Consider the following 23613-nt stretch of genomic DNA (forward strand, 5'->3'; position numbering starts at 1 on the left):
TATATACGGATTATTTTCCATCACACTGTGTGTCATCAGCCGGCAAAATTGAGAACAAGAGATAAACACTCATCATCATGTTTTCTTCGCTGCAAAAGGCGGTGACGCCATCATCATTTGCCACGCGGAACAACTCTTCTGCGATGCACAGTCAACCGATTGCGCGCCGTCCGAGTTCTACTTCGTCTTCTGTCGCTCTGCCGCCGGTGACGGCGTTCGGGGCGATGCGCCTTTTTTCGGGTGACGACGACGACGACTGTGATGATGATAAACAACGACAGAAACAACAGCGTTTACTCGTTCGAACGGAAGCGACGGCCACGAGTCAGGCCTCCACGGACGACGAGGAGGAACCGAAGAGAAAATCTAGGTTCGTGAGAGGCCCGGATGGGAAGTTGATCAGACGCGACGGGACGACGACGCCGGGTGATGGAGGGGGCGGTCGAGGACCTGGAGATGGCGGTGGAAGAGGAGGCCGGGGAGGAGGTCGGGGAGCCGGCCGAGGGAGAGGTCGAGGTGACTTTGAAGGCGGTCGAGGCGGTGGAAGAGGAGGAGGATTTCAAAGCAGAGACGGCCCGAGAGCTGGACCGGGTGGTGGTGGCGGCCGATTTGCACCCTCGGGGCCAGGCGGCGGAAGAGGAGGAAGAGGGTCTGCCGCCGGTAGAGGCGCCGGTAGAGGCGCGGGTAGAGGCGCCGGTAGAGGCGCGGGTAGAGGCGCCGGAAATAAGTTTGATCGACGCGTGCAAGATGGTACCGGCCGAGGTGGTCGTCCGAAAAATGCCGCGTTCGGCGGCGCCGGGGGGACTGACCGTTTGAAGAAGGGCAGAAAAAGTAAAGCGCAGAGAGTGCAGATGAGAAGAATCCAAGCCGAGGAGGAGAAGGATGTCGCCGTGGAGCTGTTAGTTGTGCCGAAAGATGGTTTCATGATCGAAGAGCTCATGGCTGAATTGGCCACTACTCAGGCAAATATCATCAAAGTTTTATTCATGAAGGGTATTGCCGTGCAAATGGGTCAAATGCTAGACAGAGATACTGTCGTTGCCGTTGCCGAGGATATGGCGGTGGAGTGGATCGACGAAGACGAAAAAGGCGTCACGCACGAAGCGAGGAAAACCACAAAGTTCAACACGGAAGAAGATGAAGAGTTCTTAGAACCTAGACCGGCAGTGGTGACAATCATGGGTCACGTCGATCACGGGAAGACGTCGCTTTTAGATTACATTCGAAAGTCGAAAGTTGCCGCCGGAGAAGCCGGAGGAATAACCCAAGGCATCGGCGCCTATCAAATCACAACTCCAGTTGGAGAAGACGAAGAAGAAACGACAATTACATTTTTAGATACTCCAGGTCACGAAGCGTTCTCAGCTATGCGTGCGCGAGGCGCGAGGGTGACGGATATTGCCATTATCATCGTCGCTGCGGACGACGGGTTGAGACCGCAAACAGAGGAAGCCGTAGCGCACGCGCAAGCGGCGGAAGTGCCAATTATCGTCGCCATCAACAAAATCGATAAACCGGCTGCGGATATTGAGTTTGTGCGCGGAGAAATGGCCAAAGTTGGTTTGACCTGTGAAGAATGGGGTGGAGAAACAGCCATGATTCCAATTTCCGCGAAGACTGGAGAAGGCATTGATGATTTGTTGGAAACTATCGCCTTACAATCTGAAATTTCCGAACTCTCCGCCAATCCGAATAAACTAGCGTTAGGTTCCGTCATCGAAGCGCAACTGGATAAACAGAGAGGTTCAATTGCAACTTTGTTAGTCCAAGCTGGTACTTTGAAAGTCGGTGATCCGATTTCCGTCGGAGAAGTCCATGGCAAGATTCGCGCCATGGAGTCCGCCACAGGAGAGAAGATTGAATTCGCCGGACCATCCATGCCAGTCAGTGTTCTGGGTTTGAATGGTGTTCCAGTCGCCGGAGACGAGTTTGCAGTCTGCGAGTCCGAGCAAGATGCGAGAGAAAGAGCCGAAAAAGCTACGGAAGAAGCGAGATCTTCTCGTCTCGGAGCCGTCGCCGGTAACGTGGCGAGTTTGACGAATATTTCCGGTGTCGTGGAGGATTCTCTGCAAACGATTAACTTGATTCTAAAAGCGGATGTTTCCGGTTCGACCGAAGCTATTAAAGCTGCGTTAATGCAATTACCTCAAGATCGCGTGCAATTGAGATTTCTTTTGTCTTCTGTGGGCGAAGTGTCCGAGTCAGACGTTGATTTAGCAGCCGCGTCTGGTGGCATCATCCTGGCGTTCAACACGCCAGCCTCTGATCGCGTTGAGGACGTTGCTAAACGCGCGGGAGTCGAAATAAGATCGTACGATGTTATTTATGGATTGATTGACGAAATCCGAGACGCCATGGAAGGTAAACTGTCCGAAGTAAAGGATGAAGTTCCGGTTGGCAAGGCGGAAGTGAAAGCGGTCTTTGGCGGCGGTTCCTCTAAAGTTGCAGGTTCGTTAGTTCTCGAAGGTAGCATTAAAAAAGGAACGTTCATGCGCGTTGTTCGAGGACCGAACAGAAAAGAAATGTACAATGGTAAAGTTGGTTCTTTGCGTAGATTTAAAGATGCGGTGAAAAAAGTCGACTCTGGCGAAGAGTGCGGCATCGGCGGCGATCCAGAATGGCCCGATTTCAAGGAAGGCGACATCATCGAGTGCTTCGATTTAGTCGAGAGAAAGCAAACGTTAGAATCTGCGTCGGAAACGCTCAAAGAACAAGTCAAAGAGTATCGCAGTAAAGATGAGGAGAGAGCAGCGAAAGCGGCGGCGGAATTGGAGAAGTATCAAAGGAAACGCGGCGCGGAGACACCACCTCCCGCCGCAGCTAAATAAGCATAAACTTTCTAACACTATATCGATAAAACATGTCATCATAGGCTAACAACAAGTAAGAACAATAATCGGGTATCATAATAATATATCTAAGTACAACATAAAATTAATAATGAGAGCGAGTATCAGTGGCGCAATAGTATGTATCTATCGTCTCGACAATCGACAAATACTTAGTTTTATTTCCTGAATTTTTCTACAATTGTACAAAAATAATGTCTCATGATGTTCTTCTGAGACAGATTCTCGGCCCATTCAAAGAGTACAGACAAGCGCGACCAAAAGAAGGAGGTGAGACGAAGATTGATGAATTCAATCAACTGAGGACGTTTCCAGTCGATGACATATCAGCCAACGAATTCGGACACGAATGGGCTGTGAAAACAGTTATGCTGGAAGAGTTTGATGAGGAAATAAGAGAGGCTCTGTGCACTCGCTCGAAAGAAGAAGTCACGACACGAAAAGGCATTCGCGTATCGAACGAAGACGGTGGTTACCACTCCACGCCAGATTTTCTACAGAGACTGACAGTAGCAGATGATGATGAGGAAGAAGCGAAGAAGGGTGAGATGTCGTCGAAATTTCTCCCTCAGTTCCTGCGTTTTGTGAGTATGCAACTCGAATCGTTCCCGTCGTTGAAACGCACTCGTCCTCCAATGACCACGTCTTGGATAAACAGGCTCGGTACAAATAACAGCAACGGCTTGCATAACCACGCGAGCGCTAAGCTTAGCGGAGTGTTTTATTTCGACGACTACGAAGCCGATGTTGACTCCGCAGCGGCGCAGGAACCAAAGCCTGGTGATCTGCTCTTGAGGACGGCTTCGGCCGCAATGCGGAAGAATGAGAATATGGGAGAGTGGTGCGAGTACGTAATCATTCGTCCTCAACGAGGAAAACTCGTCTTGTTCGAGCCCAAGTTATTGCACGGAGTGGTAGCTTCGCACCGAGAGCGATTTTCGCTTGCTATGAATTTCGGGGAGAAGAATGTGAGTTTTGAAGATCCAAACGAGGCAGGAAAGAAAGTTAGCGTGCGACCAATCGAATTATAGCCTTTACAGTAGATGTAGCCATTTTACAGTAGTAGTAGCACGCTCGCTAATGAAAGCATCATCATTTTATTCACATTTCGTTCAAATTTAACATCGAACTTGGACGAACCGCCATATTTGTCCGTTCGTCTTCCTCGTTATCGTCCTCGAGAGAGGCGTCGTTGACTCCCTCGGCGTTCAACCTTTGATACTTGGAGAGATTCGAAGAAGTGTTCGTGTCTGAAACGCTAAATCCTTGCAGCGAGAAAGCAAACGCTGACGTCCCGGCGCCAAGTAAAGAACCTACAATCACATCCTCCGGATGATGCCACATATCGCGAATTCGCGTGATGGCAACTCCGACTGCCACAGAAAGCGGCGCTAAGCTAATCAAAACTTTCCAAACGAACGCTTCTGTTCGCTCGGTGTTGGTTCTAGAACCGCCAAAACATTTCAAATAATACATTAAATACAAGCTCAAGTAAAACAATCCTGAAAAAGACATGCTCGTGTGCCCGCTCGGAAACGATCTTCTTCCTTGCCTCACGTCGTTCAATAAGCTCTCATTCTCCAAATTTCCACAATCTGGTTTACCGTACTCTTTCCATACCGGGTCAGCTGTAGCGCTACCCCAACATCTCGCCGCAAAATCCGGTCTATAGTTTCCGCATGCCTGTTTCACGCTGTTCACGAACACAAACGATATCGCGACGGATAACAGTAAACCCAAACTCGCCGCCGTGCTTCTCGCTCTTCTCCCCGATGTATCCATTTTCGAGCACAGAAATATGCACAGTAAAGGAAACACGATGCTGATAAATGGCAGAACGGCCGTTGGAACAGAATTTTTCTTCATCGGATATCGCAGTCGATAAATCAAATTCTCGTTGAGAAATTTTTCGTAAGGCTCGGCAAACTCTAAAGAGAAGCCGATGGATAATAAAATCAAAAGAAGCGCGATGTCAAACGCGACTCGATACCGCTCGTTCATTACAGTCAACGCGTTAAAATTAGTATTCCGCATCCTATCGTTATTTTTCCGGCTTTTTTGTCGTCGTCGAGGAGAAGTTTGCTGCGGGGGGAAAACGCTTTCGACGCTTTCCTCTTCTCCGCTCAAAATCTCTAAAGATACGAAAGACGAATTCGCGCGTCTCGTTCGTTTCGTCAGAGAGGAAAGCGAGGAAGACGACACGTTCCTCTCAAAAACTCTTTTCTCCTCCTCCTTCTCTTTGTCGGCGCGTGGCGGCCGCCCCGTATTCGAAGCCGGCGCGTGAGAGTCGATCGTTGTTGTTATTTGTTCTGTTTTAACGAACAAAAAAAGTAACGACGACGCTTCGCTTTTCTTCCCCAAAATTACTTCTCTCAAGTTTAGTCTGCGAGAGACTTGACTTGACGATGAAAACGACGACGAAACCGTTCTCATTGACGTACGTGAGATACCCAATAATTGACGACTCCTATTATTTCAAAGGCAAATTCTTAGCCATCGCTTCTTTATCTCCAATCTTCACGGTCGCGCACACCATCGCCTGTTTCTGTTCCCAACGAGAACTGTTCGATTTCACCTTAGTGGTTGGAATATTCTTAAACGAATGCTTAGCGCAGCTGTTAAAACACTACTTGCAACAGGAGAGACCGAAATCGTGTCAGAGATTGGATTTTTGCGACACGCACGGGATGCCGAGTTCGCACGCGCAGTTGGCGTTTTTTAACAGCGCGATGTCGGTTTTGGTGTTGTTGAGGAGGTGGAAACACGCGAAGAAATATCGAGGAGAGGGAGAAAAAGCGGGAGTGGATGTGTCATCTTCTGTGCTTTCGTTGATGACTGTTCCAATAGCAGTAATCGTGGGGTATTCTAGAGTCGAGTTAGGGTACCACACGATCGAGCAAGTCGTCGCGGGTGCCGCGATTGGGTTGATGTTTGGTTCGATGTGGTTTCTCGTCACGACGAGAGTGTTCGCGAAGCAGTTTTCTGAGTTGGTGAAAGAGGACGACGATCACGCGAGTAACAGCGCCAGGGTTCGGGGGAAGAAAAGACGAAGATTTGGAAAGTTACTGAGGGAGACGCTGAACATGAGAGACTCATCGATGTGTGCGAACCCGTTGACGATTTCGAGAGAGAGGGTGGAGCTGGAAAATTTCGCGTTTCCGATGAAAGATGTCGTCGGTTTGTTAAATACCCCGTCCTTAAAGAAAGTAGATTAGTTTGTTTGTGTGTATAGATTCTTCGATTGTACCATGGTAAAAAGTTATCATGTATATGTGTATTAGTGAAAATATTCTTTTTACAACAAGAGAGTATCATGTATAATTGTATATGTTTCTTCTTTTTCTTCTTCTTCTTTTTCATTCACCAACGTTCAGGATTTTAATCACAGACGCGTTCCCGATTCTATGCAACGCGACGATGGCGTCTCCTTTTTCGCAGTATCCAGCGATTTTCGCGTAAGATACCGCCGCAGACAATATCTCATCCGTCGTGTCAGTATCCGTCGCTCGTGCGGAACCTTCTGCCAAGAGTGGAATCAAACCCCTCGTCAACTGCGCTTGCTTTGCCGGCGTCTCGCCGGAACACGTCCACGTCAAAGAATCTGTCGTCAACGTTGGCACAAAAACCGTCAACACCGGCACTTTCGGTCTGTACTTTGCCACGAGCCTCGCCGTGCTCCCTCCGTGCGTCAAGACTACAATCAAAGCCGCTCGAACTTTCTGCGCTGTGCGAACCGCGGATGAAGCCAAAGATTCTAACGGCATCATCGGTTTCTCCACTTGCGCTAAAATAGCTTTGAACAAGATGTAATGGTCGATGGACGCCTCCGCTTCGTTACAAATCTTCGACATGACTTTCACCGCATCTACTGGGTAAGACCCCGCGGCAGTTTCACCGGACAACATCACGCAATCTGTGCCGTCTAAAACCGCATTCGCGACATCGGTAGCTTCCGCTCTCGTCGGTCGTGGGTTTTGCACCATCGATTCTAACATTTGTGTCGCGGTGACGACTGGTTTCCCAGCTGCGTTGCACTTTTCAATCATCAATTTCTGCGCCAAGAAAATCTTCTCGGTCGGAATCTCCATGCCTAAATCACCTCTGGCGACCATAATCGCGTCTGAGGCGGCTAAAATATCGTCAAAATTTACTAAACCTTCCTGGTTTTCAACTTTAGAGATGATTTGAATCTCTCTCCCTTCCTCGCCCAACACCTCTCGAATGTTTCTCACGTCCGAGCCTTTCCTGACAAAACTTGCCGCAATAAAGTCCACTTTATTTTTCATCCCCCACTCTACGATATCTATGCGATCTTTCTCCGTGATCGTCGGTAAATCGACAACCACCCCGGGTAAATTCACATTCTTTCTCTCCCCGAGCGTCGCCGTGTTTGTGCACATCGCTTGCACCGTCCCGTTTGCGATGTCGCAGGAAATCACCTCCAAAACAATCGACCCGTCGCCGATCAATATTTGTGCCCCAGGAACAACGTCTTCGGCTAATTTCTTATACGACAACGCGATCATATTTTCGTTCCCGAACGCGCTATAATCCGTCGTCAACGTCACTTGTCTCCCGGCGGTTAACAACACCGGCTTCGAGTCTTCCAACATCCCAGTTCTAATTTCCGGTCCTTTCGTGTCTAATAAAACCGCACACATTAACCGAGTGTTCGCGCACGCCTGTCTCAAAACGTCCAACGTCTCTTGATGGTACTCGTGCGACCCGTGCGAAAAATTAAATCGCGCGACAGACATGCCGCTTCGCAAAAGTTCCTCCAACACGTGCAACTCTCTCGATTTTGGTCCTAACGTGCAAACAATTTTGGTTTTACATCTCAACAAGTTATCGTTGTTGTTGTTGGAACTCGAGGCCGGGTGGATGGAAGACGCGTTCGAGGTTTGCCCGAGAATATCCTCGATTTGAATGTTCATCTTTCTTCTTTCTTTCTCCACAAAATAAAACTATGCGCGTGCAAAAGTCTTCGCTCTTATTTGAGATTTGATTGTTTCTTCTCAGACTCAGACTGATGATCGAACGCTTTTTTGTCTCTCTCTTCTCCTCGCGTGTTGTTGCTCTTACGTTTCGTGACACCACCACAAGTAGTCGTCGTAGTCGTCGTAGTAGCACTCGCCGGAAATGAAATGGAAAGTAGTATATCTGCTTTAATAAAGATTATATATGTATAATATTCTGTTCGCGTATACGAAGAAGAAGAGGTTGTTATTGACGACTTTGTGTGGCCTCTTTTTTTTTGCGGAGGACCAAAAAAAAGGAACTTTTCATTCAAGAAAGGAAAAAAACAAAAAAAACAAAAAAAAAAGGAGAATTTTGATCCGCTTTTGATTGGGGTTTAGCGCTAAACCCCATTGCATTCATCACTCTCACGCAAAGTTTATTATATACTAACGAACTCCCCCCCCCCTCGGTTACGATACAAGAGAGATGGCTGCGCCGAAGAAGAAAAAAGGTGAGGATGTGAAAAGAGAAAGAGAGAGAGAATCTTAAAGCGGGGCAGTGACGCTCTGCGCACTCGACACACACACGAAGCGCTCTGCTTCCCCTCCCGGCGGTCTCTCCCAATTTGAATTCTCTTTCGTCGTGTCGGATATTTCCATTTCTCTCTCTCGTCGAACAACAAGAATACGTTTGAACAAAGACTGACAAAATATTACTCTCTCTCTTTCCTCGAAATCAGGTGTCGTCAGTAAAGGTACTTTAAAGGCCGTACCGGCGAAGAAAAAGGTAAGAAGAGTACTCCTCTAATGTGTTTCGAGGCAATTTTTTTGAATTGGCACTTTCGTTCCCAATTCGACGAGATATTCAAGAGACAAGTGAGAGAAAACTGACAACAATGTGTTATTCTCGTTCGAACAATAAAAAATACGACAAAACAGGCTGCCGTGGCAAAGAAAGCGCCGGCAAAGAAAGCGCCGGTGAAGAAACAACGACCCCAGGCGGATTCCTCCGACGACGATGCCAACGAAGAAGAGAAAAAGCCGCACATCCAAATCCACCAACAGCAACAACAACTCGTCCCTCGCCCGCAACAACCCATCGCTGCTCGCAACAACATACCGTTGGACCCGTACGCGTTCTCGCCGGACGATGAGGCAGACGCGAACAAAAAGTACCAATTCTCCGTTATGTGTATGATGGGTAAAGATATTAACATTCCGTTGCAATTAGATATTGAGAAGGATGCGGCGATAACCGCGTTGAAGAAGAAGATATCGGATAGGACAGGCGGGAAGTTGGCTTTGAACGATATGATTTTAACCCTGGGTGCAAACGTGTGTAAGAGATCCATGACCGTAAGGCAAGCCGGAATTAAAAACAACGTTCAAATCATATTGACGTTGAAAGAGGATTTAGCTAAATTTAAGGTGTCTCTTTCAGACGAGCGAGACATGACGCAAGAGGAGGTCCGCGCTGCCTTACAAATGGTAGGCGTTGCAGTCGACGTCGTAGACGACATCGACCCAGAGGATAAAGTGAAATCGCAACAAAAGAAACCGTACCGCAACGCCGACGGTAAAGCGAAAGATCGCGAAAGATTTACCGAAGAAGAGGTGAAAGCGTTGATCGATGGCGTCGCCGCGTACGGCTTAGGAAAGTGGTCGGAAATTTTAACGCAATCGTTCGGGCAATCGGAAAGAACAGGAGTAGATTTGAAGGATAAGTGGCGTAACTTGACGTTGGCCGCGAGCCGACCTCCTGGGTTCACATTTCGAGTGAGTTACATGAACGCAGAGTTGTTACAACGCGTGCGAGAAGTAAAAGCTCAAGTGGAAGAGAAGAAGAAAAAAGCAGCGGCGTTCAGAGACCAGAAAAGTGGGCGATCGCGGCAAGACGATATTGCGAAGGCGCAAGCCGAGGCGGCGCAAAATATACAAGCGCACGGCGATTTGGGCTACCACGCGTAAAGAAGGAACGCTTTAATTACAATATAAAAGAGAGAGAGAAAGAGAGAGAGAGAGGAAGAGACGATTTCATTCATGGAACATTACAAACAAAATTCATTCATATTGTGTCATACCATACTATTAACTAAATATCCTGAAACTATCACTAAATCTATCATCTACCTAAATATCTCTATCATACCGCCTTGGTTTTTGTCTCCTCCGCGATGCTCTCCATCATCTTCTTCCACTTTTCCACCTTCTCGTCGGTGATTCGATATCTCTCTTCGAACTCTCTCTCGCGAAGCGTCAACACTCGATCGAAATACGTACACACGCTCGTCGCCGCATCTCTACACAACGCCACGCATTCAAACACTTCCGTCTCGGTCATTTTTCCACGCATCTTCGTGCCTAGCAGTATCGTTTTATCCTCTGTCTCTTCGTTGATTAAAAACGCGCACGTCATCGTCGCTTTCGCTTTCATCTCTTCCTCTCTCGTCGGGTCGAGCGCGAGCGCGAATGTGGGTGTCTCCCCCTCCCCTTTCCCACTGCTCATTTCCATCAAACACGCGGTCGAGCTGCACATCCATCCTTTCGTTTCGACTCCAGATAAAATCAACGCTAACCCGACCGCATTTAACGCGCAGGAGAGAAAACTCCCGTCGTTTTTCAGCTCTTGCACGCTCACAATGAGACCAAACGAGGCGTTTTTCTCCAACTCAATCGCCGCCTTTGCGCAGGATTTCACAAACTGTTCCGTCGTTCTTTCCTTCTCTTTTTCCTCCTTCAAAGGGTCGTCGAAGGACGACCCGTCGTCCTCGTCGTCATTTTTCGAAGGAAGTAACTTGCAGTAACTTTCCACGACCAGCCGTTCTCCGTCTTCTTTGCTCTGAGAGAGCGAGGAGAATTGGAGTTCTCTCGGGCCTTGAATCGAGCAGACAACTTTCGTCTCGTCGGAGTGCCACTCGCACGAAGACGTCGATCGAGTGATGGTGTTTAACACCGACGTTTGTTCGCGGAGCGTGTCGAGTAAGCGACCGTCTTCGCGAACGTATCTTTTGGTTTTGGTGGTGGTCATTCACTCTTTTCAGAACATATAAAGCAAGCGGAAGAGAGAGTCTGTAGGTGTTTGTTATTTGTGAGGATGTGTTCTGGGGAATACTCATGTGTTTCATCAACGCATCAGCGCGCGATATGGAGGGACATCGGACTTATATATCAATATATGTTGTCTAAATACAAATTCCCACCGACGATGGGTTCCCACAGCTGATTGATAAACACCGCCAACGGTTGCAACACCGTTCCTATGAACACTTGCGAGGCTAAAAAGACGACGATAACGACGATTCCGTTCGCTTTGCCCGAAGCTTCGTCGATGTACCACGGACGAGGATTGTCGCCGTCTTTATCCGTGTACGGTTTCGATTGGTATTTGATGAAATTAGTACTTTTGCTGCTACTTTTGTTGGTGTCTTCTGTCTTCTGTGGGCCCCCCTTCTTCGTCGCGCGAAGAAGATGATGATGATGACGACGGTGATGTTTGACGACGGTGATGGGATGGTGTTGTTCTTTGTGTCTCGCGAGAGAAGCAGCAGCAGCACCACCACGAGCGAAGCTCGAAGAAGAGGAAGACGTTTTAGTATCGGTGGGAATAATGCCCACATTAAAAGCAGCGCGCGTAATCATTTTGTCTGTGTGAAGTCTGAAGTCTATTCTTGTTATTAGCTTTAGGGGATGTGAGTTCATCGCATTCTTATTTCAAAACGGCTTCATAGAGTATCAGAACACACACACACACAACAAGCATCGACACTCTTCTGCGCAAAGAGAAGAAAGAGATGACGACGATGAGAGGCAGACTCTTCTCCCCGAAACAACACCAACACCAACCGCGTGGACGACGAAAAGCTGCATTACTTGGAGGACTATCGAGGGACACTTTAATCACGCTCGGTTTGTTCTTGTTCAGTCTCATCCTGTTCGCGTTGCCGAACGTCTTGTTGAGAACAACCGAGGACGACCTCTCTTTTAGGAGTAGGAACGAGAACGAGAACGTATTATCAGAGCAGCAGAAGCAACAAAAGAGTTTGGCGCCGCAGCACGAAAGAGATAGCGAAGGGAGGACGAGGCCTACGACGACGACGACCCCTCGACGAGCGTCTTCTTCGAGCGGCAGCGGTAAAAAATCTAGTAGTAGTAGCAGTGGAAGCAGTGGCAGCAGTAGTAGTAGTTCGAACAATAGCGAGCAAAGAGCCTCGGATGGAGGGATATACAGACGAATGTATAACCTCACCGAACCAGATGTAGACGAAACCATCAAAGGTACTATTCTCGACGTGAAAGTTACCTTGGACGCGCTCCCGCGAATAGATATCGATCCGAAAATTTTACCTACTGGATTACACAAACGCGACGCGTTTATCACGCAATCGAACGCGAAGAAATTTCGGTTCGAAACGTTGCCAAAGAGGTATTTAGCGATTGATTTTGATGCGATTAAGTTAAGGTTTAAAGATGTGGATTCAAAGTTATCGGATTCGAGTTGTGCTTTAGTCGGGTCGAGCGGAAACGTGGTGGGGAGAAATTTTGCGAGCGCGATTGAGTCGCACGATTCGGTCGTGCGATTGAACCAAGCGCGGGCGGATTCACCGTTGAAAGGTAATGGGGATAAACATACTCAGACGAAGGATGTCGGAGAGCGGTCTAATTTCAGAGCCTTATCGAAGCCGTGGATCCACAAGTATTCGCTTCCAGAAAAAGGCGGGTTATCGCCGGCGGATTTGCCGTTGGAGTGGGGGGCGAATTTAATTTTAACCGGCGCGACAAAAGGTATCACGTTACAATCAGTCGGACTGGCGCAAGCGTTGAGGGAGAAATGGCGGCGAACGGACGTGCAATTAATCGTGGTCACGCCGAGAATGGAAGCGGCGGCGAGAGATTTTTTCCAATTGTACAGATGGAAGCTCGAGAAGATGGGTTTTACTTTGAAAACGAAAGGCACGCAGCCGTCGGTTGGATTTGTCGCCGCGTTCGCGTTAATGCAAGTGTGCGATCGAGTATCGTTGTATGGATTCGGTCGAACGCACTCCGATGGTTCAAAGCTGGAAAAGTACAGATACTTTGATTCTGGGAAAGGTCGGTACCCGCCGACGAGGGAAATCGTGAGTACCGGCATGGACGTAGAAGTGGCTATTTTCCGAGCGTTAGCCAGAGAAAAAAAAGTGGTCTACTGCGACGACGGAGAGGAAACGACCATGAACTGTGGTAACTTGCACTTTCGTAACGACGCTTTTCCGAAATCGACATCGTCTGCTTCGTCTGAAAGAGGAGAAGGAGGAGAAGAAGACAACAACGACAAAGACGCCGACGCGGAAGAAGAGGGGGACGCCGCGACCGAAGACAGTAAAGAAGAAGTAGATGAACAAGAAGACCACGAAGAACAAGAAGTGGGACAAGAAGAAGAGAGCGACGTTCCGTCTAACGGGTGGGCGGATCTGGTGTAAAGCGGGTAATAATAATAGCTTATACAGTTAGTAATAGATTGTTTTTAGTCGTAAAGAAGAAAAAACATCGTCTAAAAACTGCAGAACATCCTCCTCAAAATGTTCCCCTCTTCGTCGAAAGTAAAACTGTTCGCAGACCTCGGCGATCGCGCGCGAGTGACTCCGGGAAAAGAATCCGTCGTGAAGTTGGTCGTCTCTCTCGGGGACGGGTACGATGCTACTCACCACCGCGGCGACGGCGCCACTGCTGGTGCGCAAAGTCGTTCCGGGGGGCCGCATCATCAATCACCTACTCAAAGAACGAACGAGACCAACGACGACGTTTCCTTCCTCCCGTTCGTGGAAACCATCGAGGTCGAATGGCGAGGGATTGAACGCCTGAACCCGGTTTGGGTGCAACCACCGCGTGGTACCAGTACCAGTAGTAACGCGATGCATAACTCGTTGAAATCGGGCGAACGGTTCATCGCGCGTTCGCCACCTGGGAGCGTTTTAGAGAACGTGCTCTTGAGGCCGAACGAACGACACGTTTTAAAGTTTACGATTCAAATACCGCCTGGGTTACCGCCGACGTACAGAGGTCAGATTTGTCGGTACTATTATTGCGTGATCTTTTCGTGCAAGTTAAGAGGAGAGATGGAACCGGTTGTGATTGAAATGCCTTTGAAAGTGCACGCCGGGCCAAAGCCGCCGAAAAGCTTGAGCGGGACGCCTCGATTCGAGGATTTGAGAATAAGCGAGAGTTTTAATAGCAGCGGCAATCACAGTGTTAGTGGATCTAATAATAATAACAATAACAATAATAATAATAATAGCAGTAGTAATCCAGCTGCCAGGAGTGGACCGGTGACGCCTAGAGGTGTTTTGCCGTCTTGGTCGGACAGGTCATCCGATACTTGGGGCGACGACGTAGAGTTGCGCCAGGCGACGTTGCAAGGCGGCGACGCAGACGAAAGCTTGAGGGAAATTCTAGAGATGTCAAAAATGCAGAAATCGCAACAGAGAACGTACGCGATTACAACAGGGAATAAGTTTATTTGTAAGATAACGCCAGCGAACCCATTACCGGTGGTTGCCTGCGGGGAGTTGGTCTCGTGCGTATTTGATTTTGAAAACACAAAGCCAGAAAGTATGGAAGCGATGCCAGTTCAATCGTATTCTTGGACTTTGGAAACGGAGGAGATTGCGTTGAGTAGTATTGAAGGTGGTGGTAGCAGTAATAGCAGTAGCAATAGTAATGGAGGTGCTGATTCTTCGAAGTTGCCAGTCTTGCGGAAGATATGGGCGGAAGGCTCTGAACGGTGCATAGAACGCATTCGTCGAACGTTCTTTTCGGCGTCAGTCCCGTTAGAAGCTCCAGGATCGTTTCGAACGACGAAAATGGAGTTGGCTTGGGTGCTTCGATTTGAGTTTAACGTCGGTAGTGATAAAGTCGAGTGGAGATACCCAATCGAAGTTATGAGTCGAACGTACGCGAAGAAAAGCCGAGCGATTTGATTGGTATGTCCTAAATAGTCTTCAATAATAGATTGTATAGAAATAACTTATAGATTGCAATAGTTCTAATAAACGTACATAGTTGCAGTTGCTTTGGTGCATCATGCCGGCAACGGTTCGTCCTCGGGAGCCAACGCTTTCCAAAGCGCTGGAAACGCCTCCAGCGAGCTCGGTTGCACGTTCACAGAAATTAATCGCGACGCATACTCAGCAACATCGAGATGCAACTGCTTTAAGATTTTATCCGTGTCGCTCAATTTACCACCCGTCTTTGTCGCATCAGCCGAAGCAGCCGTACCTTTGCCTTGTCTGTCTTTTAAGCGATTCAAACTCGCTTCGGTTTTCAGGACAGTAGCGACTAAATCGCTCGCCATTTCCGCATATTTCTTCGTCACGCCTTCACAGACTTCTCTCGTCAACTCCTTCGCGGCTATGGGAGACAGACGTCTCGTTCGTTGCGATTCTTCACAGAATTTTGAAAGAGGCTGGAGCAACATTGGCACAAAGTGCGAATGCTTGCTCGGGGTTGGTTTGTTTGTCATTCGAAACGTGGCCGTGATGCCTTTCAGTTGCTTCAACGCTTCGGTGCATCTTTCGGTCACGATGAGAGCAATGGCGGACGTAATTTTGGGCAGGAATTCATCGAGCGTGACCGCGCCAAGTTCTAGGCACTGGCTCGTTGCGTTTGTAGCCGCATTGCGATCTTCAGGGTCCTTAATACCACCACCAACTTTCTTTGCCGCAACTTTAACGAGATCTTCCTTTACTTTTTTAGAGAACAATTCAACCTCCGAACGAACCGTGGCGAGTTCTTCGCAACCAGCCGTGGCGCCCCACGTGTTCGAGCTCGTCGTCCGTCTCGCCGCCGTTGCTGCTGAGGAGGAACCACCCGCATCATCCGAAGTATTCTCACTCTTCTCCGCGGCAGCGTTAATAAGCGCAGTTTCTTCCAGGTATTCAGTTCCAACCGAAACCCACGCGCGATAGCGCGACACGATTTGCGCTGCCAGACGAACAAACTTGTCCGCCTGCGCCGGTACGTACACGTCGTCGGCAAAGCACCGCATGGCATTTCGGAACGCCGCGTCAGAAGCGGCAAGAGAGAATACTCCAGGTACGTCGTTAATTTCTTGTTGCTTTTTGGGCGATTTCGGGGACTGCGGGGGTCCGTCTTTCTTCGGTGACTTTGCCGTTGGCGTCGTCGCATCTCCTTTTCCCACTCTTTCCAGTCCCGGTCTTGTGAGTGTCGCGTCTACGTCACCGGCAATCTCTTGAAAGCGCAGCGTAAAGTACACGCTCAAATTCCATCGCTTATGAAACGTACGCAAAGCATCTGAATCGAAGAACTTATCCGCGGCAACTTGCGATATCGTCTTCGCTTTCGCCTGCAAAGCATCGATAAATGCCATCGAAGCGGCGTAGTTCGAGATGAACGCTTCGGGTACGCCCGGAGAGAAAGAGCTCGGTCGCTTTTCATGCAGTTGCGCGTCAATTTCAGCTAAAACAGAGCCGCCTAAGAAATCGCACGACGATTCCGACGACGAAACATCCTTGGCGATATCGAGAAGAAAAGACACCGCGTCGACCGCTTTTCCCGAGCAATTCTTCAAGATTTCCGAAACGTCCTCGCGAGCACCGATACCAGCCGGTGCTGGAGCGCTGTCGGTGACTTCTGATACAAGTGGTTTTACCAAAGCATTCCTGACTGTTTTCTCTGCATCGCTCGCGCGTCCGACGGCTTGGTACGCTTCCAATAGAAACTTCACAGACGCAGCCGATTTTAGTTTCGTCCCGGGAATGCCACCTTTTTTGCTCTCTTCGCTCGCGCCTAACAACGCAGCCGCGAATGCGCCGTTGAGTTCTTTCAGCAGCGTCTCGTCGCAACTTTTCACGCGGTCGCTGAGTGCTCTGATTTGTTGCGAATCTTTACCTTGAGAAAGGAAGAACTTCAATCTGTTCACTTCGCCGGCGACGCGCGACAAAATTCGCGCCCTCTCTTCCGCAGAATTATGTCCGTCACTTCTATCATTATTACTACTACTCGTCGTCGCATCCGAAGATGAACCACCTTTTCTCGGTGATAACGCGCTATTTTCGTCCGCCAAAGTATTATTATCCGAGGAAGACGCGTTTCTTTCTGCTCTCTCAGCCGAGGCTAAAAACGTCTTCGAAGGGCGCAAGAATTCTAATCCTTCCCCATCCACGTCCATATCGATGTCCACGTTGGTTGCCACGAGAACGATCTCGTCCCCGTCGTCCTCGAATCCTTCTTCTCTTCCTCCTCCTCCTCCTCCATCTCCTCCTACAAACTCCGCCTTACTATTATTTAAATTACTACTCTTCTTTCTCTTTCCGTCGTCTCCGTCCCCGGACGTCCCAAACTCCTCCAACAATCGTTCCACTTTACTACACACCGTCGTCGCTTCCATGATCAACTCCAGCGATTCCCTCTCTCTCGCCAACTCGTCTCTCCTATCTAACGCGTTTTGCAACTTCTCCAACTCTTTCTTCACCACGTCCCGCGCTTCTTCCACTTCTCCTTTTAAAACTTCCAAAGGTTCTTTTATGTCCTTCACGTACGCGTCCACGTCCACTAAATCCGTCGTCAGCGCCACAAAATCTTTATAATCTCGATTGACCATTTCCACTAACTTGTTCTGCAAGTCGTCCGCGTATTTCTCCACTTCCACGGCTAAATCTTCCGGAGTCACAAACGGAGACATCTCGTCGATGTAGACGTCTGGGTTGAAATCATCCTTCTCGAAAACGTGCGGGTCGAACCACGCCGGTCGACTGTTTAAGTCGGACAGTTCTTTGGTGACTTCCTCTAACGTCGAGTAGTCTTCTTCATCTTCATCTTCTTCTTTGCTCAAAGTCTTCGTCGTCGCGGGGTCTTGGTCCTCAGCACTGTCAGTCGCATTCTTCTTCTCCTCTTCCTCTTGTTGTTCTTTTCGCGCTTCTTCGATCATGTCGATGAATTTCTCTCTTCTCCCAAACTCTGTTCTTCTTCTTCTCTCTTTAAAAATAAATACTCGAAGAAGTCAAGAGGAAGAAAACGAGGGAGAACGACGAAACAAGAACGCTTTTCGCTGGGGTGAAGCGCGTCTTCTTCGTTTTTCTTTTTCTCTCTCTCTCTCTCTCTGAAGAGCAAACAAAAGCGCGCTTAAAAGTGTACGAAAATTCTCTCGCGTTTAAAAAAAAACTCTCCTTCTTTTCGCAGAAAGAGCAGAGTTGTTTCCCTCCCGTCTGTTCTTTTTCATTTTTTCACTTTTCACACAAAAAGTATGAAAAAAAAAAGCCGAACGCTTTTTGGTCTATCATCTATCCAAATCGCTTTAACGAGGAGAGGTTTTTATATATCTCATCGAGAGTCACACTTTTTCTTCTCCGTCGCTTGCTCGCTTGCTCTCGGAAGCGCGAGTCGATCGGTCGGAAAACACACACGCGCACAGTTACATACACACACACACACACACACAGAGCATCATCGTATCATGGCGCGAGCGATGCACTTGCTCACCCAGATGAACTACTTTCCGGATTCGGACGAGGAGAATGAAAACGGGGAAATCGCCGGCGGGTATCTCGTCGCTCGAACGAAGAAAAAGAAGAAGAAGAAAGGGTCGAGGAAAGAAGAGCCGGAAGACGAAGACGACGACGAAGGAGAAGAAGCAAGAGAAGAAAACAAAGACGATGGTAACGACGACGACGACGACGGAGAGAAGACGGATGAAGATTCGCCAAAAATCGAGAGGCCTTTAGTGGAAACGCCACCGGAAAACGCGACGTCGCCCTTGCGGTTACGAACAACTTCGTCGGCGGTGGCGTCGTCGTTGTTCGCAGACTCACCGACGAGTGCGCAACCGCAAATGAAATCGACGCTGCAAAGACACGATTCGGTGGCGAATTTTAGTTACCGCGTGCCGTCGGACGACGAGTCGAGCGTGGACGACCGGGCGGAAGAGACGTGCTCGTTGTCGGAATTCGCGGTGTTGCTGAACGTGGCGTTTTGGGACGAAAACGCGGACGGGAGAATCACGGAGAGAGAGGTGAGGTTCAACGTGGGAAGGTTACGGTCGGTTGGTGTGGATACGATGGCTATTGAAGCTTTGCTCGATAAAGCGAGGCAAGAAAACGCAGACGTGTCTGTCGGGACGCTCTCGAAAGTGTTGCACAACGCGCACGCGAACGTGGCGCAAGCGATGACGGTCTTTGCACACTTTGATCAACACGCTGTTTTACACGCGACACATATTTTGGACGAGATGGATACCGGATACGTCACCGTAGATAGCGTGAAGACGGTGATGAAACGGTTGGGCGTTAAGAGTTCTGAGGCGGACATCGTCGCCATGATGGCGCAAGCCGATACCAGCGGCAACGGGCAAGTGAAAACGAAAGAGTTTACTCGATTGTTAGCGACTGAGTTGAAAGTGTTACGGGAGCAGCAAACAAAAGATATGTCGACTTTTGAATTGGGTTCTGATGGCGTTGTTGGTGAGATGGATGACTTTGAGGACGGATCGGTGCATTCAAATTTATCCTCCTCGGATACGATTGAACTCGCCGAGAAAGTTTTGCTGAAGAGCGCTTTAAAAATGCAGAAAGATGCGCAGGATAAGCTCATGCAAAGAGGAAAGAAAGGAGGTGGTAAAAATAATAAGAACAACAGCGAAGATAGCAAAGACCAGCAAAGCGCAGAAACGGGCGCGCTAGCTGAAGAGACGTATGAATTAAGCATTGAAGAATATAAAGTAGAACGACACGGTTCCGTCTTGGCGGCAAAACGAGAGATGCTACGAGTACCATCCTTTGGCGTCTTGAAGAATTTTCCAAGCTCTCGAAAGGATCGGGATATTTCCGTGAAGAAAGGAGAAGTGACGATGAAGAAATCAATAACATGGAGCGATACGGATACCTTAGAAACCTATTGTCTATACGACAGACAGACGGGCGATATGATGTTTGTGAGCGAGGACGGCGAGCGAACGTCTTTACCCATGCGAGACGATTATTTCACCGGTCGAACGCGGTCCATCGCCGCAGCGAAAGCCGCTCGGGACGCTGACCGTAATCCCTCTTGTTGTAGCATAATGTAAACGCAATTCTATACTAAAGCGCGCAAATATTTATATAGATAATAATTCTACTCCTATATGCATTTATGAAAAAATCGCTCGGAATCTCCACAAATACGAAGCGTCAAAGCGTCGCTTACTCAACAACGCGTCGTTTTCATCGCTGACGACTGGTTTTACGACCCCAAAATCCGGCGTCGACCAGTTTTCGTGATCGCGACACCGCAAATAGCCGCCACGACCACAATGCTTGAGCATAAAGACATCGTTGGTATTCACCGGTGGATGCGCGTCTTCTCCTCCTATCGTGGAAGAAGCGCTGCTCGTATTGTTGTTGTTGCCAACGCTTTGCCACGAAACGATTTCGAACTCATTCTCTCTCGCTAAATTTGATTCGCGAAAAACGGTGAACGTTTTTCTCGTTGCATTCTTTCGACCTCCGTAGAGATACTCGTTGAACTCCTTTGAAACCGTCGAACAGACTAAATCTTTAATCGAATAACGCGCCGGCGTTTCCTCTTCTTCTTTATCGAAGAGCATCGGATTCGCGCTCAAAATGATCCGGTCCCCAAATCTCACAAACGTTTCGTCACAACTTCTACAACTTCTACCACTGACGTCGTTCCTTGGTGGTCTCCCTTTTCTCACGAAAAACGTATTCATCGCGTTCGGCATCGCCTCTGCATCCCGCGACGGCGCCACCGTGCACTCGTGTTCCACCTTCTCCAATCCTGTCTTCTTCTTCGCAAAATCGCAATCGGCTGGATATAACTCCATCACATCCTCATAATTCGAAGCCCCGTTGGCTAGTTGAATCATCGACCCGAATTCAACTCTCTTCTTTTCCTCGTCATCATCCTTTCTCGTCGTCGTTGTATCAAAAGAAGAAGAGGAAGAATTTTTGTTGAAGAGCAAAAGTTCTCGCAAACACCGTTCTCTTCTCTCGAGCAACACGTCCACGTGTCGAGTGCCATTTTTTTTCGCCTCTTTGTACGCCTCGAGTTTCGCCTGTGTGTATCATCGTTCATGTTAATGAGAAGAAGATAGTGAGTCGTGAACGCTTACGTCTCCGGAGTGTTGTTGTTTATAAGAGAGCGTCAGGGAGAGAGAGAAAATTTTCAAAATTCCCCTACACGAGTATACGAAACAAACAAACAAGAACAAACCATCGTCTTTTAAACGTACCAATTCTAAAGCCTCGTCTTCTCGCCAGTTCCCTATTCGAACCGCGGAACTCGAGTACGTCCTTTTATTAAACGTTGTTGTTTCCGTCGTCGTCGTCATTTTTTATGTGTGTTTTCTCTGCTATTGCTCCTTCTAATGTTCAAGTTTTTCCGGGTGGTTTGACTTTTCGTTTTGAGGCAAAATTGAGGAAACAACGAAGAGACGCAAGAAAAAATCAAATACTAAATAATGACGAACGAAGAAGAACCCGCTTTGTTGTCCTCTTCGGACGGCGGTGATGATGATGCGAGGAGGAGGAGGAATAATGATACTGCTACTACTGTGAAACCAATCGATGGAAAGTATATAAAATACACTCCACCTTTACCTGCTGTGAAAGAACAACTCCAACTGGCATTTTCGGTCTCCGATTTTGTCACCGTGAGACACTTAGGGGATGGGAGTTTCAGCGAAGTTCGAATGGTGAAGTTTGATACGATTCGCTTGAACGAGAACAAGAGAACGAAGATAAAAGAGGAATTTCTGAAACGACCGATCGCTTTGAAAGTTATGGATAAAAAGTTCATCGCGAAAGAGGAGAAGATGGCGTGCGTGACGAAAGAGAGAGACGTGATGAACAGAGCGGAGTTTCCGGGAGTGTGTAAACTCTATTTTACGTTTCACGATTATTATTCGTTATATTTAGCCATGGAGTGTTCACCGGAAGGCGATTTAGCGATGCTGATGAAACGAACGCAAAATTTTGGCATTGGACGGTTGAGTGTAGAACAGGTGACGTTTTACATTAAGGAAGTGACGGAGGCGTTGCGGTATTGCCACGAAACTTTGCGCGTGGCGCATCGAGACGTGAAACCGGAAAATATAATATTAGGGTCGGATGGACACGTGAAATTGTGCGATTTCGGCTCGTGTTTAGATTTGAACGTGGAATATAAGGAAGAGTTTATCAAGAGAAGAGTTATGAATGAAGAAACGGGAGAGATTGAAGAGAAGATGGTGAAAAAGAAGGAGAGAGGGTACTCGTTTGTGGGATCGGCGGAATATTGCGCACCAGAGATTTTACAGGCGAAAGCGAAAGCGACGTACGCGTGCGACGTGTGGTCGTTAGGTTTGACCGCGTATAAGTTAGTTAGTGGAAAGAATCCGTTTCGCAGGGAGACGGAGTATTTGACCATGCAGGCGATTGAGAAAGAACCGGAGGTTTTGACGTACGAGATTGTCGACGACGTGGACGACGCCGGAGGAGAAGGAAATAGAACAAGGTTCGATATAAAACTCGAGGATTTTTGTAGACAGTGCATCACGTATGATTGGAACGAACGCCCGACGTGCGAGAGATTGTTGAACGAGTGCGTTTTGTTTAGAGGGTTACCAGATGGCGAAGCACTTTGGAAAGCAGATGCGCCGGAGTTTGTAGCGTTAGCGAAGGAAGAGGAGGAGGAAGAAGAAGAAGAAGAAGGTGAAGGTGAAGCAGAAGCAGATGACGACGGATATTACGAAAGCGCGGAATGGAAGGCTAAAGTTGCTGCGGCATTACAAAAGAAACTAGATAAAGTAGATATTAGCAGTACCGGTAGTGGAAAAGGAGAATAAGTATATTACGCTCCTTGTTTTTCTGGGACGTATCCGCCACCGTACTTTTCAAACAAATACGCGACAATCTCATCGCTCTCGCCAATCTTCACATCTCCGTCGATAAGAAATGGGACAGATTTCCCACCAGCTTCGGTCAACGTTTCTCTTTTTGGCGACCCAGCGCCCACATTGCGCAACGTATACGGTAATTCTAACTCACACAACGCCTCTCGGCACAATCGCGCGAACTGATTGTTCTCGTAATTAAACAGCTCGATGTTTCCGGACTGCGGCTTCACGAAGCCTTCCTTTCTCGGCTCGTATTTCGTCATTCCTCTACCGGCACGAAAAAGTGTCGGCATCCATCCCGTGATGAGCGTGCTTGTGAAATAATTCTCCGGCACTCGCGCTCCGTTACCGTACTTCTCGTATAAATAGTTTACAATATCAGCGCTCTCGTACATCTCCTTTCCGGATGTTTCGTCCACGAAATACGGGAATGTTTCTTTCCCGCCTCTCTCTAATACTTCTTTTCTAAATCGACCGTCTTTCGGACACGGTCGTATCTCGCAATCTAAATCTAACATCGAGAGTGTTTCTCTCACGCGACGGCAAAACGGGCACGCCTCAAATTCGTATAAAATTAACTTCGGTTGTTGTTTCCTCCTCTGAATGCATTCTTCTAAAACAGTCTTCCCGTATTGAATTCGCGCGATAGAGGCGAACCCAGAAGTGGCAACTTCTAACGTTCTGTTTCTCGGTTTAGCGGCATCGCCACCGCCGATGAGTTTTAGCAACGGACACAGGAAGGAGAGCACGTTTTTGTTGTTGTTGTTGTTTTCATCATCATCGGAAGCGCAAAAGATACGCCCCCGATGAAAAGTGCCACGACACGGACGGTACAGAGAGGAGGACGAATGCGTTTTCGCAGCGCGACGAAGATGAAAACGAGGATGCTGCCGTGTACTCGTGCTCGAGAGATGCGAGGATGCCGCTAAAGCGTTTGTGCCCATGA

The 23613-nt window shown here is 48.3% G+C and overlaps 15 protein-coding genes across 15 annotated transcripts; 8 read left to right on the forward strand and 7 right to left on the reverse strand.

Annotated features, from left to right (window-relative positions):
• Nucleotides 1-77: 77 nt before the first annotated feature.
• Nucleotides 78-2828, forward strand: Bathy09g02060 (translation initiation factor IF-2; the record flags this gene model as incomplete). Its single annotated transcript, XM_007511240.1, has 1 exon — nucleotides 78-2828. One exon carries the CDS (start codon nucleotides 78-80, stop codon nucleotides 2826-2828), a length of 2751 nt encoding a protein of 916 aa, XP_007511302.1.
• Nucleotides 2829-3043: 215 nt separating this feature from the next.
• Nucleotides 3044-3880, forward strand: Bathy09g02070 (predicted protein; the record flags this gene model as incomplete). The annotated part of the gene is made up of 1 exon (XM_007511216.1): nucleotides 3044-3880. One exon carries the CDS (start codon nucleotides 3044-3046, stop codon nucleotides 3878-3880), a length of 837 nt encoding a protein of 278 aa, XP_007511278.1.
• Nucleotides 3881-3950: 70 nt separating this feature from the next.
• Bathy09g02080 (predicted protein) lies at nucleotides 3951-4850 on the reverse strand (the record flags this gene model as incomplete). Its single annotated transcript, XM_007511139.1, has 1 exon — nucleotides 3951-4850. One exon carries the CDS (start codon nucleotides 4848-4850, stop codon nucleotides 3951-3953), a length of 900 nt encoding a protein of 299 aa, XP_007511201.1.
• Nucleotides 4851-5254: 404 nt separating this feature from the next.
• On the forward strand, nucleotides 5255-6064 carry Bathy09g02090 (predicted protein; the record flags this gene model as incomplete). Its single annotated transcript, XM_007511218.1, has 1 exon — nucleotides 5255-6064. One exon carries the CDS (start codon nucleotides 5255-5257, stop codon nucleotides 6062-6064), a length of 810 nt encoding a protein of 269 aa, XP_007511280.1.
• A 141-nt stretch (nucleotides 6065-6205) lies between these two features.
• Nucleotides 6206-7783, reverse strand: Bathy09g02100 (predicted protein; the record flags this gene model as incomplete). Its single annotated transcript, XM_007510905.1, has 1 exon — nucleotides 6206-7783. One exon carries the CDS (start codon nucleotides 7781-7783, stop codon nucleotides 6206-6208), a length of 1578 nt encoding a protein of 525 aa, XP_007510967.1.
• A 511-nt stretch (nucleotides 7784-8294) lies between these two features.
• Bathy09g02110 (predicted protein) lies at nucleotides 8295-9775 on the forward strand (the record flags this gene model as incomplete). The annotated part of the gene is made up of 3 exons (XM_007510993.1): nucleotides 8295-8319; nucleotides 8548-8594; nucleotides 8747-9775. The coding sequence occupies 3 exons, from the start codon at nucleotides 8295-8297 to the stop codon at nucleotides 9773-9775; spliced, it is 1101 nt and encodes a 366-aa protein (XP_007511055.1).
• A 175-nt stretch (nucleotides 9776-9950) lies between these two features.
• Bathy09g02120 (unknown protein) lies at nucleotides 9951-10835 on the reverse strand (the record flags this gene model as incomplete). Its single annotated transcript, XM_007510925.1, has 1 exon — nucleotides 9951-10835. The coding sequence occupies one exon, from the start codon at nucleotides 10833-10835 to the stop codon at nucleotides 9951-9953; it is 885 nt and encodes a 294-aa protein (XP_007510987.1).
• A 140-nt stretch (nucleotides 10836-10975) lies between these two features.
• On the reverse strand, nucleotides 10976-11506 carry Bathy09g02130 (predicted protein; the record flags this gene model as incomplete). Its single annotated transcript, XM_007510892.1, has 1 exon — nucleotides 10976-11506. The coding sequence occupies one exon, from the start codon at nucleotides 11504-11506 to the stop codon at nucleotides 10976-10978; it is 531 nt and encodes a 176-aa protein (XP_007510954.1).
• A 92-nt stretch (nucleotides 11507-11598) lies between these two features.
• Nucleotides 11599-13263, forward strand: Bathy09g02140 (unknown protein; the record flags this gene model as incomplete). Its single annotated transcript, XM_007510991.1, has 1 exon — nucleotides 11599-13263. One exon carries the CDS (start codon nucleotides 11599-11601, stop codon nucleotides 13261-13263), a length of 1665 nt encoding a protein of 554 aa, XP_007511053.1.
• A 99-nt stretch (nucleotides 13264-13362) lies between these two features.
• Bathy09g02150 (predicted protein) lies at nucleotides 13363-14760 on the forward strand (the record flags this gene model as incomplete). The annotated part of the gene is made up of 1 exon (XM_007510837.1): nucleotides 13363-14760. One exon carries the CDS (start codon nucleotides 13363-13365, stop codon nucleotides 14758-14760), a length of 1398 nt encoding a protein of 465 aa, XP_007510899.1.
• A 101-nt stretch (nucleotides 14761-14861) lies between these two features.
• On the reverse strand, nucleotides 14862-17729 carry Bathy09g02160 (predicted protein; the record flags this gene model as incomplete). The annotated part of the gene is made up of 1 exon (XM_007510848.1): nucleotides 14862-17729. The coding sequence occupies one exon, from the start codon at nucleotides 17727-17729 to the stop codon at nucleotides 14862-14864; it is 2868 nt and encodes a 955-aa protein (XP_007510910.1).
• A 525-nt stretch (nucleotides 17730-18254) lies between these two features.
• On the forward strand, nucleotides 18255-19859 carry Bathy09g02170 (3-phosphoinositide-dependent protein kinase-1 (ISS); the record flags this gene model as incomplete). The annotated part of the gene is made up of 1 exon (XM_007511245.1): nucleotides 18255-19859. The coding sequence occupies one exon, from the start codon at nucleotides 18255-18257 to the stop codon at nucleotides 19857-19859; it is 1605 nt and encodes a 534-aa protein (XP_007511307.1).
• A 63-nt stretch (nucleotides 19860-19922) lies between these two features.
• Nucleotides 19923-20615, reverse strand: Bathy09g02180 (unknown protein; the record flags this gene model as incomplete). Its single annotated transcript, XM_007510825.1, has 1 exon — nucleotides 19923-20615. The coding sequence occupies one exon, from the start codon at nucleotides 20613-20615 to the stop codon at nucleotides 19923-19925; it is 693 nt and encodes a 230-aa protein (XP_007510887.1).
• A 636-nt stretch (nucleotides 20616-21251) lies between these two features.
• Nucleotides 21252-22543, forward strand: Bathy09g02190 (predicted protein; the record flags this gene model as incomplete). The annotated part of the gene is made up of 2 exons (XM_007510896.1): nucleotides 21252-22488; nucleotides 22539-22543. 2 exons carry the CDS (start codon nucleotides 21252-21254, stop codon nucleotides 22541-22543), a joined length of 1242 nt encoding a protein of 413 aa, XP_007510958.1.
• A 78-nt stretch (nucleotides 22544-22621) lies between these two features.
• On the reverse strand, nucleotides 22622-23611 carry Bathy09g02200 (predicted protein; the record flags this gene model as incomplete). The annotated part of the gene is made up of 1 exon (XM_007510958.1): nucleotides 22622-23611. The coding sequence occupies one exon, from the start codon at nucleotides 23609-23611 to the stop codon at nucleotides 22622-22624; it is 990 nt and encodes a 329-aa protein (XP_007511020.1).
• Between the last annotated feature and the right edge of the window lie 2 nt (nucleotides 23612-23613).

The sequence above is a fragment of the Bathycoccus prasinos genome (genome assembly GCF_002220235.1).
Source record: "Bathycoccus prasinos genomic : Chromosome_9".
In the NCBI taxonomy this organism is placed as follows: domain Eukaryota; kingdom Viridiplantae; phylum Chlorophyta; class Mamiellophyceae; order Mamiellales; family Bathycoccaceae; genus Bathycoccus; species Bathycoccus prasinos.